Source organism: Rhinopithecus roxellana, chromosome 21 (assembly GCF_007565055.1).
Source record: "Rhinopithecus roxellana isolate Shanxi Qingling chromosome 21, ASM756505v1, whole genome shotgun sequence".
NCBI lineage: Eukaryota > Metazoa > Chordata > Mammalia > Primates > Cercopithecidae > Rhinopithecus > Rhinopithecus roxellana.
In genome coordinates this window covers 48,085,129-48,102,848 of record NC_044569.1, presented here as the reverse complement: position 1 = coordinate 48,102,848, position 17,720 = coordinate 48,085,129, and the positions used below count along the sequence as shown (strand labels likewise).

General features: G+C 40.5%; 1 protein-coding gene across 3 annotated transcripts in view; it reads right to left on the bottom strand.

The window, feature by feature from the left end:
• Window positions 1-1,001: 1,001 nt before the first annotated feature.
• The window catches only part of MYO5B (myosin VB), a 387,050-nt gene continuing 370,331 nt past the window's right edge, over window positions 1,002-17,720 (bottom strand). For all 3 annotated transcript variants that reach the window (XM_030925854.1, XM_030925855.1, XM_030925856.1), the window contains 6 exons: window positions 15,882-15,971; window positions 13,652-13,802; window positions 12,028-12,313; window positions 11,237-11,411; window positions 9,868-9,948; window positions 1,002-1,370 (listed from right to left, as the gene is read on the bottom strand). In XM_030925854.1, the coding sequence (XP_030781714.1) occupies window positions 1,218-1,370; window positions 9,868-9,948; window positions 11,237-11,411; window positions 12,028-12,313; window positions 13,652-13,802; window positions 15,882-15,971 (936 nt within the window). In that variant the 3' untranslated portion in view covers window positions 1,002-1,217. The remainder of the gene's footprint in view (window positions 1,371-9,867; window positions 9,949-11,236; window positions 11,412-12,027; window positions 12,314-13,651; window positions 13,803-15,881; window positions 15,972-17,720) is intronic.

The following is a 17,720-nucleotide window of genomic DNA, read 5'->3' as shown; positions in this document are numbered from 1 at the left end:
GCAAACATCTAAGCCTATTACTGAATTACTTTTTAAAAATCCTTACTTTGTAGTAGAGATATTTACAAAAAAATCCTTATTTTGTAGGAAAGTGTGCTAAATTTGAAAAACGTTGAAAATAACCTGAAAAGGGAAAGTTGACCTAAATCATTTTATTCTCTTAAAAAAAAAAAACCCAAACTTTAGTATAATATCCCTGAACTGATTATTTTTGAAGGTTTTTCAGATGATCTGATGTGCAAGCTTTAGTTTGTTTTACTATTTGGTTTCTGGAATAGTAGAGCATTATGTGATGCTCTTACTGGAGGCTTAATGGTATTAAGAGATTAAAAGTTTTCATATTGACTTGTTTGGTTTTTATATCTATAAATAAAACAAGTTGTTATCCTTTTCTAATATTTAGCTTATATACATTTTTGTGAAAGTTTTGTGGGACTTGGAAAGTGTATGGACCAGCATCAGAAACAAAGTAGTTTTCCATCTTTCTCACCTGGAGTTTGGGATAGCAGCCTTTCAATAATCTCTTCCATTAAACCAAGATTACACAAAAGTGTTTGAGCACACTGAGGATGGGCACTTCTAATTTTGCTTCAGAAACCAGTACTCAAAATGTCTGGTCTGGAGGTCATTTACACCACTGTCTTTGTAATCAGCCATTAAAAAATATTTTGGGAACATTTCTCAGAAGTCTCATCCCCATATTTTTGTTCTTAAAACATCTCACCACAAACTCAACCACGCCTATGGTTTGCAAACTTTGGGAAATGTCAGCATATGCCATTATGATGGTTATTAGTACCATTATTTGTTAAAAGCCCTTTGAAGGCAATTTATGTGACTTATATATATTTGATATTTTAATTTGGACATTCTCCAGTTATACGCAAAGATCAAAACTAGGCAGCTTCATTTTATAGAATTGGCACCTTTTATTTGCCTATGGGGACTGCTTGGTGTCTATAAGTTATGCATATTGTTGGACTGAAATCAAACTTAAAATCTTCCATATTTCAAGTGTTTTTATTCTGAGCAGTAGGTACAAAAAAATAATGACATAGTTGTGTCTAATTCTGTATAGTTCAGCACCCCTCCACAGGCTGTCAATCTCTGATTTGATCTACTTTTACCAGATTTAACAGACCCTTGAATTTACTTTACTGTATATACTTCCTTTTTGCTCACATTGGGAATCAAACTAATGCTGGAAACATGCATCTTCAGACTTCATTGAGGAACTCCAGATTGAGACACGCTGGGATGTGGATTGAGTCCATGGTTAGAGAAGATGGATTAAATGGAAACACAACAGGAAACATGTGCTTGGCATCTAACAGCAGTTGCTGAGGGTCATTCCGCTCTTGTAGTTGTGCCTATGGGGAAGAATAAGACCATGGAAAGTTTGAGTACCCCTAAAAATAGGCAGTTTAAGTAAATTCACGAAAGTGAGTTGGCATGTATCATGGAAAGATTTCTAAGACAATCAGGTAAAACTTCAGGAACAGGAGAATGTGATCTCCTTACCCTTGAGGTATTTAGTGGGGCGAGAAGCCCTGACTTAGGCTTCTTGGAGATCAGAGGGCTATAAGCACTCTTCTAATTCTAGCATTCTTTAAAAAATTTTCTATCTAAGGGAGAATATAAAATACATCTCAGGTGCAAACCATATGGAGAGGCACTGTAGTGGAGTGGCCAAGGGCATGAGTTTTTTTTAGGTAGACAGCTTGAGCTCTAATCCTGGCACCACCCTGGGCAAATTCCTGAATTTTTCTATGTCCCAGTTTCTTTACCTGTAGAATGGAATGGGAGAAGAGTATATCACATAAAATGGCAGAGTATGAAGCTCTAGGGATTGGTCCCTCCACTGAAGCTACCCTGAACTAGAAACAGTGATTGTCAACTATCTTGTAACTCTGGAACTTGATTGGACATTTATAAACAATTGGGAGAGTGATTGATAAAGGGAGAGGCTGCTGATCTTTGCTAAGAGAACTGTGTGTGTGACGCAGCTACTATCCCCCTCTCTTCAGCTCCCCTGAAGCTATGGGGATAGCAGCCCATATTCCTGGAGTAGCTAGCTGGCCAGGGCAGGCAGTGGGACATTGTCCTCCAAAAATTTGGGGTTGTGCACTTTGGTTGATCTGGTGGGTCCCAGCAGATGCCTGTCTTGGTTAGACATTTCTTGGGATGCAATGGCTTCCACTAGTGGCATCAGCTAGAACATTTAAAGGCACAGAGCCCCTCCCTGCTTCCTATTTGAAGCCAGAAATTTTAGGAAAAGTACAAAAACTGAAATGAAAAACTGACTAGAGGAGTTTAACAGTAGACTTCAGCAGGCAGAAGATCAGTGAACTTGAAGATAAAGCAATTGAAATGATCCAGTCTGAGAAGAAAATGAAAATAATGTAAAAATGAACAGAGCCTAACAGATCTACTGGACACTATGAATTGTACTAACATACACATTACAGTAGTACCAGAAGGAAAAGAGCAAGAAGGGGGCAACAAAATATTTGAAGAAATAATGCCTGAAACTTCCCAAATCTGATGAAAGACATGTGTGTAATCATCTAAAAAGCTCAATGAACTCCAAGTAGGATAAAGGCAAAGAGATTCACAGTGAAACATATTATACTAAATTGTCAAACCCTAAAACAGAGAGGGAGTCTTGAAGGCAGTGAGAAAGAAGTGACTTGTCACATAAAGTCATCCCTCAGTATCCATGGGGGATTGGTTCCAGGAATTCCCACAGATACCCAAATCCATGGATATGCAAGTACTGCAGTCGGCCCTGTAGAACCCATAGATACAAAAAGTTGTCCCTCCATAGCTACAGGTTCTGCATCCTGTGAATACTGAATTTTGAATCTGTGGTTGGCTGAACCTGCAGATATGGAACCTGTGGATATGGAGGGCTGACTGTATAAGGTATCCTCAAATAAGATTAACAGCTGTTTTTTCATCAGAAACCATGCAGGCTAGGAGGCAGTGGGATGACACAGTTCAAATCCAGAAAGGAAAAAATCTTGTCTGCTAAGAATTCTAAATCTGGCAAAACTACCCTTCAAGAATGAAGGAGAAATTAAGTCATTTCCAGAGACAAAGAAGGACATTATATTTTAATAAAAGGTTCAACTCATCAAGAAGATATAATAAACATCTGCACCTAGCAACAGAACCTCAAAATATTTGAAGTGAGAACTGACAGACTTTAAGGGAGAATAGTTCTACAGTAATGGTTGGACATTTCAATACCCCATTTTTAATCATGGATAGAACCAGATAGATCAATAAGAAAATAGAGGCCATGAACAACACTATAAACCAATTAGTCCTAACAAACACATATGGAACACTCCACTTAGCAGCATACACATTCTTCTCAGTGCATATGGAACAGTCTCCAATGGACCTTGTGTTACACAAAACAAGTCTGAATAAATTTAAAAAGATTAAAGCCATATGAAATATTTTTTGATTATGATGGAATGAAACTATAAATCAATAAATGAAGGAAAACTGCAAAATCCACAAATATGTGGAAACTAATAAGTTCTTAAATAGCCTTAAATAGGCTAAAGAAATCACAGGGGGAATTAGACAATAAAAATATAATAAACCAAAACTTATGGGATGGGGTAAATGTAGTGCTAAAAAAGTTTGTAGCTGTGAATGTCTACATTAAAAAAAAAAAAAAAAAACTCAAATCAATAACCTAACTGTATACCTTAAGGAATCAGAAAAAGAGCAAACTAAACCTAAACCTAGAAGAAATGAAATAACACAAATTAGATGGAAAAATAGAGAATAGAATAATACCCAAAACAAATGAAATCAAAGTTGGTTCAAAAAATTGACAAACCCTTTTTTTTTTTTTTTTTTTTTTTTTTTAGACGGAGTCTTGCTCTGTCACCCGGGCTGGAGTGCAGTGGTGTGATCTCTGCTCACTGCAACCTCCACCTCCCAGGTTCAAGTGATTCTCCTGCCTCAGCCCCCTGAGTAGTTGGGATTACAGGTGTGTGTGAAGACTAAAATGAGAAATTAGCAAATCAGAAATGAAAGTGAGGACATTACTGCCAAGTTTACAGAAATAAAAAGGATTATAAGAGAATACTATGAAAAATTTAACACCAACAAATTGGATAACCTAGATGAAATGGACAAAATCTGAGGAACACACAAACTACCAAAACTGATTTAAGAAGAAATAGAAAATCTGAATAGACCTGTAACAAGTAAGGACACTGAATTGGTAATTAAATATTTCCCAACATAGGAAAGCCCAAGATGGACTTCACTGGTGAAGACTATGAAACATTTTAAGAAGAATTAACACCAGTTCTCAAACTCTTCCTAAAAATCAAAGAGGAAGGCACACTTTAACTCATTCTGTGAGGCCAGTATAACCCTAATATCAAAGCCAGATAAAGACACTGTAAGAAAACAAAACTATATTCATCCCTTATCAATATAGATGTAAAAGCCCTCAACAAAATGCTAGCAAACTGAATTCAGTAAAAGGTTGAAAGGATTATACACCATGACCAAGTAGGATTTATCTTCAGAAAGCAAGGTTAGTTCAACATAAAAATCAATGTAATATACCACATTAACAGAATGAAGAGGAAAAAACCCACATCATCTCAATTGATGCAGAAAAAGCATTTGCCAAAATCCAGCTTTCTTTATGATAAAAAGATAAATCCCTCCATGATAAAGACCATAGGTAAAAACCCACATTCAACATCACAAATAGCATACTCAAAAAGTTTTTCCTCTAAGATCAAGAATAAGATAAGGATGCCTATTCTTACCACTTCTATTCAGCATAGTTCTAGCCAGAGCAATTATGCAAGAAAAGAGGTAAGAGGCAGCCAATTTGGACAGGAAGAAGTAAAATGATCCTTTTGCAGACAACATATCTTACATGTAGAAAAATCTAAAGAATTCACACACAAATATTGCTAGAGCTAATGAATTCAGGAAAGTACATAATAAAAAACCAACACATAAAAATCAGTTGTATTTCTATTCACTAGTCATGAATAATCAGAAAGAAAAACAATTCCATTTACAATAACATCAAAAAGAATAAAATACTTAGGAATAAATCTAGCCAAGAAGGTGCAAGACTTCTGAAAGAGCCAAGACCTCAACAAATGGAAAGACACCCTATATTCATGTACTAGAAGACTTAAGATGACAATACTACATACAGCAATCTATGCTAGCAATCAATGCTATCCCTATCAAGATCCCAATGATGTTTTTCGCAGAAATCTAAAAAATCCCAAAATTCATATCAAACTTCAAGGGATCTTGACTAGCCAAAGCAATCCTGAAAAATAACAAAATTGGCTGGGTGCAATGGCTCACGCCTGCAATCCCAGCACTTCGGGAGGCTGAGGTGGGCAGATCACCTGAGGTTTGGAGTGCGAGACTAGTCTGGCAAACATGGTGAAGCCCCATCTCTACTAAAAATGCAGAAATTAGCCAGGCGTGGTGGTGCATGCCTGTAATCCCAGCTACTTGGGAGGCTGAGGCAGAATTGCTTGAACCTGGGAGGCGGAGGATGCAGTGACCCGAGATTGCACTACTGCACTCCATGGGTGATGGAGTGAGACTGTCTCAAAAAAAAAAAAAAAAAAAAAAAAAAAAAAGGAGGACTCACACTTCCCATTTGAAAACTTTACAAAGCTATGGGAATCAAAACAGTGTGGTACTGGTATACGGACAGACATATAGACCAATAGAATATAAGGACCCAGAAAAAAAAAAAAACCCTAATATTTTTGGTTAATTGATTTTTGACAAGGGTGCCAAGTCCATTCAATGGGGGAAAGGGCAGTGTCTTTGACAAATGGTGCTGAGACAACTGGATATCCACATACAGAAGAATGAAGTGGGACATTCACCTTACACCATATACAAACATTAACTCAGAATGGATCAAAAACTTAAAGGGAGCTAAATCTGTAAAACTCTTATCATATCTGATAAGGATTTAATATCAAGATTGTACAAATAACTCCAACTCAATACTAAAAATGCAACAATCTAATTTAAAAATGAATTAAAGACTGGAATAGATATTTCTCCAGAGAAGATACACACATGGCCAATAGGTGCGTGAAAAGATGCTAGTCATCAGAGAGATACAAATCCAAACCACAGTGAGATACCACCTCACACCCATTAAGATGGCTATAATTTTAAAAAGCTGGAAAATCACAAGTGTTGGCGAGGATGTGGGGAAACTGGAACTCTCATGCATTGCTGGTGGGAATGTAAAATGGTATAGCTGCTGTGGAAAAGTTTGAGGTTCCTTATAAAGTTTAAAATATAGAGTTACCGTATGACCCAGTAATTCTGCCTCTAACTATATGCCCCAGAGAACTGAAAAACGGATCTCAGCTATTTGTGCAACAATGTTCATAGCAGCATGATTCCCAATAGCCAAAACGTGGAAACAGTGCAGTTTCCATCAGCCAATGAATAGACAGAATGTGATATATGAAGGGAATATTAGTCACTAAAAAAAGGAATGAAATTCTTATGCATGCTACAACATGGATGACCTTTGAGAACCTAAGTGAAATAAGGCAGACCCAAAAGAATATCGTATGACTCAACTTATATGTGACATCTAGAATTTACATGTAAGTTAATATAGAAGCCTACCCAGCAGTTGAAGGGAAGCGAGAATATTATTTGCGCAAATGGGTAGTGTTTCTGTTTAAGATGATGAAAGAATTTTGGAAATAGTGATGATAGTTATATAATATTGTGAATATACTTAATGCCACTGAACTGTACACTTAAAAATGGTTAAATGGAACACACATACCCCAAAACCATGAGATGGGGAAGAGTACCCTTCTCGTAAGGTTGTGAGGATTAAAAGAGTTAACAGGTATAAAGAACAGAGTACCATCACTGGCACATAGTAAGGGCTGTATTTGCTGTTATCGGTTTTATAATATGCTCCTTTGTTCCTCCTGCCTGTGCATTAACCATTAATCTCTGAACCATGAACTGCTGGTAGAAGCTGTACTTTTACAAAAGTCAATAGGGTTAACTGTGGGAGTAATGCCAAAAAGGAAAATCAATTATATCCTGATTTTGTGAAAACACAATTTATTTTTCTTAAACCTCGAAACAGGCCATGGGCAGTAAATACATAGCAGCATTTGAAAAGTGCTGGGAAACATGTTTACAGAATGAAGTCAGTTTAAGCATGGCATTGTAAGATGGTTCTATAGTGGCAGGGGAACCTAGAATTGCCCACGTTTTCATCCATTACCTGAATTATGAATAGAAAGCATGACTTAAATTTCCAGTACCCATGTGTTTGGCATCTTGAAAGATGGGCCAAAATTTTAAAGTAATTTCAATCATTTGAAAAAGAGGTTTGAAATGATGGGAGAGAAGTTTACAGGAGAGAAAGGTATTTAGGGAGGAATAAACAACAAGCTTCACTAATTCAAGATACTCAATGGTGGCTCTGATAGGCCTGGCAGAATGATTCTCTGGGACTGTTGAAGGCTCACACACATCCCACTCCTGGCAGAATGATTCTCTGGGACTGTTGAAGGCTCACACACATCCCACTCCTGGCAGAATGATTCTCTGGGACTGTTGAAGGCTCACACATCCCACTCCTGGCAGAATGATTCTCTGGGACTGTTGAAGGCTCACACACATCCTACTCCTGGCAGAATGATTCTCTGGGACTGTTGAAGGCTCACACACATCCCACTCTGAGTTTTGCTGTATTTATTATCACAAACCTATCGCATGGTGTATGTATGTAAAATGTGAAATAGCAGGAGGCTCTGGGAAAAAAGTCATCTTTGTAGCACTTAAGGACCCTTGTATTTCTCCACATTAGTTAGATGTGACAGTAGACTTCACTACCTAAAAGGTTTGAAGAAATTTTAGAGAGTATAAAAATGGGAAAAGAAAGTGAAATATTACCTCTGTTATCACAATTCAACAGCAAAAGGCATGTATACATTTAATCAATTAAAATTTACAAGGTGGTCATTTCACAGAAATCCTCCTGTGAATGCTTTGGTGAGTTTAACTTCAAATTTACATTTTTAAAGGTCAGTATAAAGCTATAAAAAGCCCACAGCGCCCAAGCAATGGTTTGTTTTAACAAGTAACTTGTCTTTATCACACAAGTGTGTTCAAATGTAGGAAGGTGGGATTGTTCACCATTTCTTCTGAGCACTGTATAGGTAGAAACAGAACATAAAGCTATAGCTCATAAAAAAAAAATCTTTTGATGGAACTGCGAGACACTGAAATTGATTACTGAGTAAGATTCAAAATCTGACTGTACATACTTTCAGAGACTATTTGGGCTTAACTTCCATTATATTTTTCCTTTGTCCTTAATCCATTAAACCTGCAGTATGATTTGGCATGTATTTTTTAACCTGAATTCTCATAAACAGTGGGGTTGCCAATTTATGAGCAGTTATAGTTCTCCCTCTAATGTGTGTCTCAGATATTCAAAACCAAACAAGACTTTCTAAACTTGCACTTTTGTGTAAATTATCAGCCCTCCATAAAAATCCACATAATGGGCCCAGGGTCAGATATCTCAGTGGCTTCTGTCATCAAACTCTTCCCATGTCAGCATCTGACTATGAGCATCCTAACTGGATATTTTCTGTCTGCGCCACCTGCAATCCCGTTGTTATATTCATGTTGGTGAGTAGAGACTCACTCTGCCTGCCCCGCTCTGTGGCCTGTGTCTTTAACAATCGACTGTGTTTCTGTCATTGCCCTTAGGAGAACAACCTTTAGTCTGACTAGGCACCCCTTCCCAGACGTTTGGCCTCTGTTCCCTATTTAGATGTTGGGCCAAAGTTCATTTAGATTGTTTTTGCCATGGCTCTTTTCAAACCCCCTTTTAGCCCTTTTCAGGGCCCTCTAAATCTCTGGATCTACGTTGAAACACTGGAAGGAGCTCGAAATAAAATTCTAGGAGTATTCCACAGGGAACAGGTTCTTGTACAAAGCTCCATGTTTCCTCATGTTTCTTCAGTGTCTTTGATAAACCTCCATTTGGTCCCCTTTTTCCTGACTCTCCCTCCTCTGATCACTTCCCCCTGCACCCCTTTTTAATCCTTGTTTCGTGTCAACATCACTTCACTGGCCAATAAGTTCGTTTCAAAGTTTGAGGGAGTGCTATGTCTCCCCTGAGGTGCTCCCCACAGGTAATCATGGGAGAAGAGTGGCCTGTTTTCTGAATCATTGCGACATGACTATCATTCTAACACTGTCACAGTTACTATCACATGCAAAGGTCAGGCACTCAGCCAAAATCACCTTGGGCTCGGCTTGAGGAAGCTCATCTTTAAGTAAAAAATTCCCATCTTAGGAAAAGACAGATTTAAATTACCGTTTTCCCTAGTACGTTTTCTTTCAAGCATTTTCCTAAAAGCAAATATTGTAAGTCTTAGACAATATTGAGCTTAAGAGCTCAAATTGTTTTCTTTAAAGAACATTTCTTAGTTCAATTTATGGTTAGGACTGATATTCTGCTTACATTGTTAATTCCCTTTGGTGCTAATAGTTCAGTAACATGCTAGTGGCAAATGAAATAATGCTTAAACTATGTCTATAATCTGAGAGGCAGAGATTGTAAAAGTTGAGTTTTCTGTGTGTAAATAGTAAGTTACTCATGCGTGATACGGTTCATGTTTACCTAAGTAGAAAGCCTAGGAATGTAAGGTCTCCTAACATATATGTAACCAGTATTTTAGTAATAAAGAGAAGCAAAGTTGAAACCCAAATTTTCAATTTCCTTTATAGTCTCAGACTAGGACTTTATAAAATTACTATTTTAAAACTCACCTGGATCGTTCGTATAAAGGCCACTGTTACCCGTTCTTCAAATTCATTCAGGGGAGTATAAAGGTTTAAAATTTTGACAATCTGTTGGGGGTAAAAACAGAATTTAGCACACAGCTAAATGAACATGAGACAACTTTTGAACTTTAAAGAATATGTGACATTGGAACAAGAGTATGATCCTTTTTAGACAAGGCCCACAACACAGATGGAGCTGGACTGACGTTTACACTTGGAGCCTGCATCCAGTAAACTAGAGCCCACAGCTTTGCCAGGTGGATCTGAGCCCTCTCACCGAATTCATGTCTCCTGTAAACCCACCTGCCCCTCCCCACTATGTTTGTTGGTATACACAATGAGGAGTTTAGAATGCGGTAGCCTGAAATCCTTAGCCTCTTATCTACTAGTAATTTAAAGGTTTCTTCTGAAGAGTACTGGAGATCTTACCTTAGATGAGAAAGGTCTTGTTTAATACCTAACTACCCCCATCCCCCAACATTATTTACAAATGAGTATTTGAACAGGAGATACTCTTTTGTCTGCCTACCACTGGTTTGGTAGAAGTAGACTGCCCAAATGCAATGCCAGCTGCATTCTAGAAGCAAACTTATGTCAAGTGAAATGTATTTAAAGAGGAGAGAAATGTTTGAAGACTTTCTGGAAATATTTACAGAAGGAAGCAGTTTTTTTTGAGTTCAATATATAATATTTTAGTAGTAAGTGGAGGAGGTAAGGAAAGGCGTTTACTTTGCTATATTAAGATGTGTTTTTCTGTACTGAGTTTGGATTTTGTTACTTATCTTTCAGGGACTGGCAATGTATCAGCAACAGAGTCATTGTTATACAGTTTTTTAGGGAAAAGGAAAGTAATACTTAAATGCCCCTAAGTTCTTAATGACTTCATTTAAAACAATATAAATGAGTGTGAGTGAAAATATGACCATATTGAAATTAGTTTTAAAGAAAACTTTTTTTCTTACAATTACAGTTGTAAAGAAAGTAAATACCTGATGCTGCCAATTTCTGAAAATTTGTGGATTTCTATGTAAGAAACATTCCAGAATTCATTACATTTAAAAAAGTTTTTACCTAAACTTGACGTTTTGTGGGTTTGCTACCTTATCTCTTTAAGTGAGTAAGATGGATAGAGAGTTACGAGAAAACAGTATCCGTGGCATCCTTTTTCACAGACCAAATGGTTTTTGGTTCATCTAGGAATATCCCATTAGCTGCACTTCAAAATTGTATCTTTAGGGGTATATAAAGGGTGGGAGTACAACACTAACAAATAACCACTAACGAGAACAGACTTGGAATGGATGCTGGGCTTGCTTGGAATATCATGGTTGACAGAGGTGAAGAGTGACTGTACCTGCTGGGTGCTGAGGGAGGTACACAGGGAGCAGATGGCCTCTGCATCCTCCTGGGTTTTCTTCTTCAATTGCAGGAGCTGGGCTGCTTGGATCAGAGGTTCCATGGTCTGAACTGCTCCACTCTGGTGAAGGTTTCTTCCCCGAAGCCACTCCTCAAGCTGACTTATATTGTACCTTAGCCATAGGTAGAAAGCAAGCTATGTTAAGCTGGTCCTCCTGATTCACTGAGAAGGGGACACCTGTTGAGTTTTGCAGGCCAGCTGCAGCTAGTGTCATTATTTATCTCACATGGTTAAAAAGCACGGCAAGTGCCTTGCACTCAGGAACTATTTGTTGAATAAAGAATGAACAAATGAATGAGTGGGTACTTAAAATCAAGCAAAGATGAAACACCTGAAGTGTCTAAGTTAACGGGGAAAAACAGGCATTAAATATACTGAATTGTAAGTATTTATATTTAACATTCACAAATGTATTTATACTTCTATGTGAGCCTTCATGCCTCTTAACTCATTTTCTCTTTGATCTATCTGCTTTGTATTTAGTCTTTAACTTAGAGTGTGTCAATATCTTTAAGCTTTGAACTAATTTGTTTACCAAGTCAACCATCTCAATGTTTGATGGATTTCACCAACAGATAAAAAGGTGATGGATTTGCGTCACAGACTGATGGAGACAAGGACTGTCAATTAGATTTGGATTTCATGTTTAGAAACAGCAGTCTTGTGTTCTGATTCTAGTCAGTGAGGGCCCACTCCATCTGTGTTGTTGGGGGGTGCTCCTCTCTTACCTGAGTTGCATGCCTGTGCTCCAAGAGCAGACGTCCTTCCGCAGGAGCAGGTTGTTAAGAGTCACTGCGTTGATCATGTAGAAGAGCTGTTTGAATACCTGCAGGATGATCTCAGGGTCCAAGCCCTGGTCACACATGACTGTATGAAAGGCATTCATCTGGCGGATGATAGCTTCCAGGCAGTATGAGTTATCCCCATCTGCCATGCTGGAGGAGCGCTTCCGGTAGCCGGTGGGCTTCACACCAGATAGACCCTGAATGCTCTCATTTTCCAACATGGCAGAAACTGAAAGAAAAGCACACTTGGAGAAGCTTGCATTCCCCACTAACAATGCAGAGATTGGACCACTCAAATCATTTAGTGCTCGGGACTTTAGCAATGATACCACCCAGAGGTGTGCAATGTTGACATGCTCAGGAACTTACAACATTTGGCAAAGAATTTCTAATGTGTTGATTTCTGTATGGAATAAAACAGCTGTGGACAGCATTTTCACTTAAATTTACTGACGATTAGACAAAGATGATGGGCATGTACCAGCTCGATTCGGTATCACTGGTGCTGAAGTCCACAGTTTGAGAATTGAGCAACCTGGGTGTCATCCTGGCCTAGCCACTATGTAAATATGAGCTTCATTGGTCTGTCATACTTACTAAGCAGCAATTGACTCTGTACCAGGGGCTTTACGTTCAGTATCTCAATCTTCCAACAACTCTCTGAAGTACTACCCATTTTTATGAGGAAGTTGAGGCATAAGGAGGTTAAATAACTTGTCTGGGGTCACACTGATAGGGAGTTGCAGGGCCAGGATTTCAACCAAAGTCTGTCTGACTCCAGAACTGGTGCTATTAACCTTCTCATTATTCTGAGTATCTCCAGCTTAATATGTCAGTTCTCCCTCTGTCTGGTGCCTTATAAAAAGATTTCCAGACAGGAAAGAGGGTTTGGAATAAACCTCATTTCAAGTAATGTATTTCTAGATTTGTCCTTCTTGGGATTCACCCATAACCTACTTGTGTTGTAAGAACCTTGGGAAAGCATTTTGAACGGGTCCAGGTACAGTTTCTTTCCCAGCCTTGGTGGAGCACAGTGAGTAACGTATCTACACATCATTTTTCCTCTGATTGAAAATGTAACTGCTCTCATTTCTCAATTCTGATTTCATGTTCAGTGCCCAAGTACACTGCTTGGCTCAAAGCAAGTGTCTAATAAATAACTGATGCATCGTGCCTACTGCTGTGTCCTTTAGCATGAACACTCCTGCTTTTTTCCATGAATCAAGTTCATAATAGGTTGAGAGAGTTATGTTTTTTCACTGTATATGCATTTGTACCTTTTGAGTTTACATTTATTATGTATGAAAATTTGGGGAAAAATACAACATATTACAGAAAAAGAGATAAAGGGAAAGTCATCTATGCTTCTGGCACTGTGTCAAATACTTTCACTGCTCTTTTTAAGCATGATGTGCACACCTCAGTTCTGCCTTCACTGGGAAGCATCTGGCTATCTGGAGGTCATGGCTAATATATCTGGTTCCCGAAAGCCAGAGGGTGCTGACCACGCCTTCCCCTCGTTTCAGACCCCATGATGAGTGATGTAGCTCTCCTGCTGCCAGCTTACCTATCATCGGCTGTAACATGCCCTCGGCAATTTTAATGAGCTGCTGGTAGATCTGAATGGAAAGGTCACTCAGCACCTGACGGTATTCGGTGAGGTCAAAGTTCTTAAGACAGTGTTCGTTCTGCTTTGCAGTGTTCTGAGTCATGAAGCCCTGCAGAAGGAGAGGCATGCACTACTGAGTTCTGTGGTCTATTGGGCCCAGCACAACTTCCGGTGCTCCGGTAACTTTAGTCATCTATTTGTTGGGCAGGGGGCCTACTCAGGTCCTTCCTATGTAGATGATGTTTTACAAAACCCTGTCAGTTCTTTGAGGCCTCATTGATGACCCTTGAACTTGAAGGTAATAGAAAAACTCAACATGAGAGAGAAAGCCTGAATCGCTCAGTCCAAATCCCCAAGGCAAAGTGATTTCCCTACAGTAGCAAAACCCAGGTCGGTACCAGGTCCAGAGAAAGGGATCCCTGCTTTCTCACTTTGTCCAGTGCTTTCCCCAATATGCCAAGTCCCCCTAAAATGTTAGATGATGTGCAGCCTCTAAAGGAGTGTGGCCATGGGCCAGATTATATGCTTGTTTGAGGAGAAAGTTTGTATAGATTCTATCACTGGGTATCAGAATTAATAGATGAACTAAGTGATTTCATAGCTACAGTACTGTGTCCTCTTAGCTTTCTGTATTAATCAGATGAAATAACACGCAAGTTAACGCAACTGCTGATATCAGGAGGACTCATGTGACCAATGTCCTTTTCATTCAGGCCGAGGGAAACCAATAGCAGCCAAAAAGATTAATGCTCCCAAAAGGGCAACCATCTTCAGCAAGGCCTGTTGTACTGTGTCAAATACAAAGCCATCTTAATACAAACAAAAGCAGGCAGAAAAGGGGGTAACTGTAATCATGAAGATAGAGTCAACCATTCTTCCTTGTTATTTGGACTACATGGATCTGGTTATGCTGTGGTTCAGGTCTTGACCCAGGTTCATATTCTCTGACCCAGAGAATATGAGCACCACAGCCTAATGTAATGGAGTTCTAGGTCCTGCTCTAGCCTTATATAACCTACAATTTAGAATGTGTATAATATTGGGAAAAGTGATGGACCTCAATGAAATAACATTACATGTAGTTCTATGCTTCAAGTAAATGCTTGGATATTACAATTTTGTAACAGAAGGCATGTGGTTTGAAATGGCCATTTCTTTAACCTTTGGCCCATCCCTTTTATAATAAAAGCAGGCCATCAAATGAAGTGCTGGTTCTTAGGAGAGAGATGGAGTCAAGCCAACTGCAAAGAAGGTAAGACTGAAAGGGCATATCCTCTTACTAACCCAGGGAGAAGAGTCTGTCAAAATTGGTTCTGGCACAAAAGATGAAATAAAGCTTTAAAAATGGTCGCACTATTTTGGTTTACACTATGTCTTGACCTTGGGAAGGGTAGATGGTGAGATATGTGAAAGGAAGGGGAAGAAAAGTCGGGAAGACTACAGGAACCTGTGAGTGGGTATGTCTGGAACGAGTTGGGATTCTCACCAGAGAAACTAGAATGGAAACAAGCCACATATTACTAGGTCATTGGGCAGAGTGCAGAGCATGGGAGAAGTTCTTTCAGGGACCAAAGCTGGGAATGTGAGTTCCAGAAAAAGCTGGGCCTTACAGGTCTGGTGTGAATTGTGAAGAGATGGGTTAGTTGGGCCTCAGGACAAGGAATCCAATTTGGATAGATGCATGGAGCTGGGCCTCCAGGTCAGTTTGCACACACGTAGTTCTGATTACAGCATGCCTCTTTTCTTGGGGCCATCTTTGTCTATCTTGAAATGGACAGATTAATCAGTTGGCCTAGGAGAGATGGTGACCCAGTAGGCAACTGAGCTTCCTGCCAGTATCCATTGCAGTGGGGCTCTTCTAGAGCTGATATAGAAATGTCAGGTTACAAGAGTTTCATGGAGACTCCCAGGGCCTCTATTGATGATGAAAGGTTATGCAGACTCTACTTACATAACCAAGGAGTGCTTTCTGGGGCCCCTTGGGCTCATCAAGGCCTCCTGGAGGCAGGTCTACTGTGGCCGGCCTTATTCCTGCTTCCAGCCACGAGGTATGATGAAGTGTGCCCATGGTCTGAGGACCCCAAGGGTGCTCCGAAGACCCCCCTGACCTCTGAGGGGATACAAAGCACTTCTCAACCGCATTTGGATGAAGCAGAAACGCCTCCTGGGTGCCCGGCTCTTCACTCACCTCATCCCCGCTGTACTGCTTCAGACAGTGAAGAAGGCGGCAGGTGTTGGATAACCAGAATGACGTCATCTCAAAGTCATCATTGTGCTTCTGTGAAAAGAAAAGGGCATCCTCAGCTCTAGGTGGCTCCCATCTGGTGAAATGCTTCCTCAGTACCTCTCTCCCCACATTTCCTACCCTTACCTAGTGTTCCTGAGCAGCCCTGAGGCTGGGCAGGGCACTTGCCAGTCACAGGGTTGAGACCCATTGCTAAGAGGCTGCATGAGTGTTCCTCTGCCACCAGGGATGGTACACAGAACCCCCGTCTTGGTCCCCTGATCAGTGGTGCACATACAGGGACACATAAAGGACAGGCTGCCTTCCATGGCTGAAGAATGAATGCAAAGCTGAGTGACAGATGAGGCTCTGCCCCAGCAGCCCTGGCCTCTCGTCTAACCACCTGGGCTCGCTGGCTCTGTTTCTCAACTGCCAGTTATCCAACACAAGGGATGCTAAAGAGCACAACAGCAAAATAGTTTGGTGTCCCATTTATCTAGACGTCAGATGCATCATGGCTTTAACTCTCTAGAAAACAGCTATAAACCCAAACTAGGTGAAAAAGCCAGCTCAGCAACCCAAACAGCTATGAGACAGCTGCTGCATTAAAACTGATGACTTCACACAGCTCATGCTGTCAAGTAAGCGTTATCATTATCAAATGACAGAGTGGTATAAGATACGACAAAAAAAAAAAAAAAAAAAGAAATGAGGTTGAATAGAAAGTGACTGGTGGGGCTGGGACATGCTATCTTAGCTCAGAATTAGGGAAGGCTTTCCTAAGGAAGTGACATTTGTATCAGCCCTAAATTGGCCTAGACTGGCCCAAGATTCCAGCTGGATGATGCTCATGAAAGAGGGTCAACGCTGGAGACACAAATCTGAGAGCCACTAGCACGCAGATACATGTTTTAGAGCCATGAGTGAATAAAATTGCCTGTGGAGGGCAATGCAGCTACTGAGGGCAGGAAATCAGACTGGCTCTGGAATTCTTAGAGCAGCAACTGGCAGCTCAGTGGACCCCAGAATTGGTTCAGACTCAAGAGCTTTTGAGAATGGCTTATATCCTGGAAGCAGCAGTGTGTGAGAACTAAAGATGGTCTCTAAGAGCAATAACACTCAGGACACAGGCCTGCTAGCCAGCAGAAATCCCTCTCACTGAGGGCTCATCTCCCTCAAGAATCTCACCTTCCACTGCCTGGCCCTCGCCCCTGTGTGGACAGGCCCTACCTCCCTGTAGGCCAGTCTGTTTCTGCAGTGTCTGCACTGCATTCAAGAAGAGCCTTGGGCCTTCAGGTGGCATTCCTGAGCACCTTTAACACCTTGAGGCAAGCCCTGTCCTGGCCCAGGCTGCCTCACCTTGGGAGGTGATGGAATGTCATAGCCCTCCCTGTGTTACCCCCAGGGAAGAAAGCACCCAGACCCTTGGAAAGGTGGAGGGCCTGTGTTTCAGGGGTGTCCCTGAACTTGCTCCAGGGTGAGGACCACACATCCTTGGCTGCAGCAGGATGTCTCCCTAGCACCTCTGGCAGTGGGCAGGCCAAGGCTTCTGTAAGCATTGAGAAGGTCTGGAGGCTCAGCAGGGAGGAGCTGGAGGGCTACCTACACCAGAGTCCTGGGCTTCCTGCCATTGCTGGGCCTGAGCATCCTTCTCTGGGAACTGCCAGGCATCCCGGTTACACGGATGCTTCTGTGGCTCATTTACCTTGAAAGTTGGAGCCTTGGGAGAATTCACTACAGCCAAACCCAGACACAGAGAAGCAACAGTGAGGGGCTGGCTTCGCTCCACCCACCACAAACCAT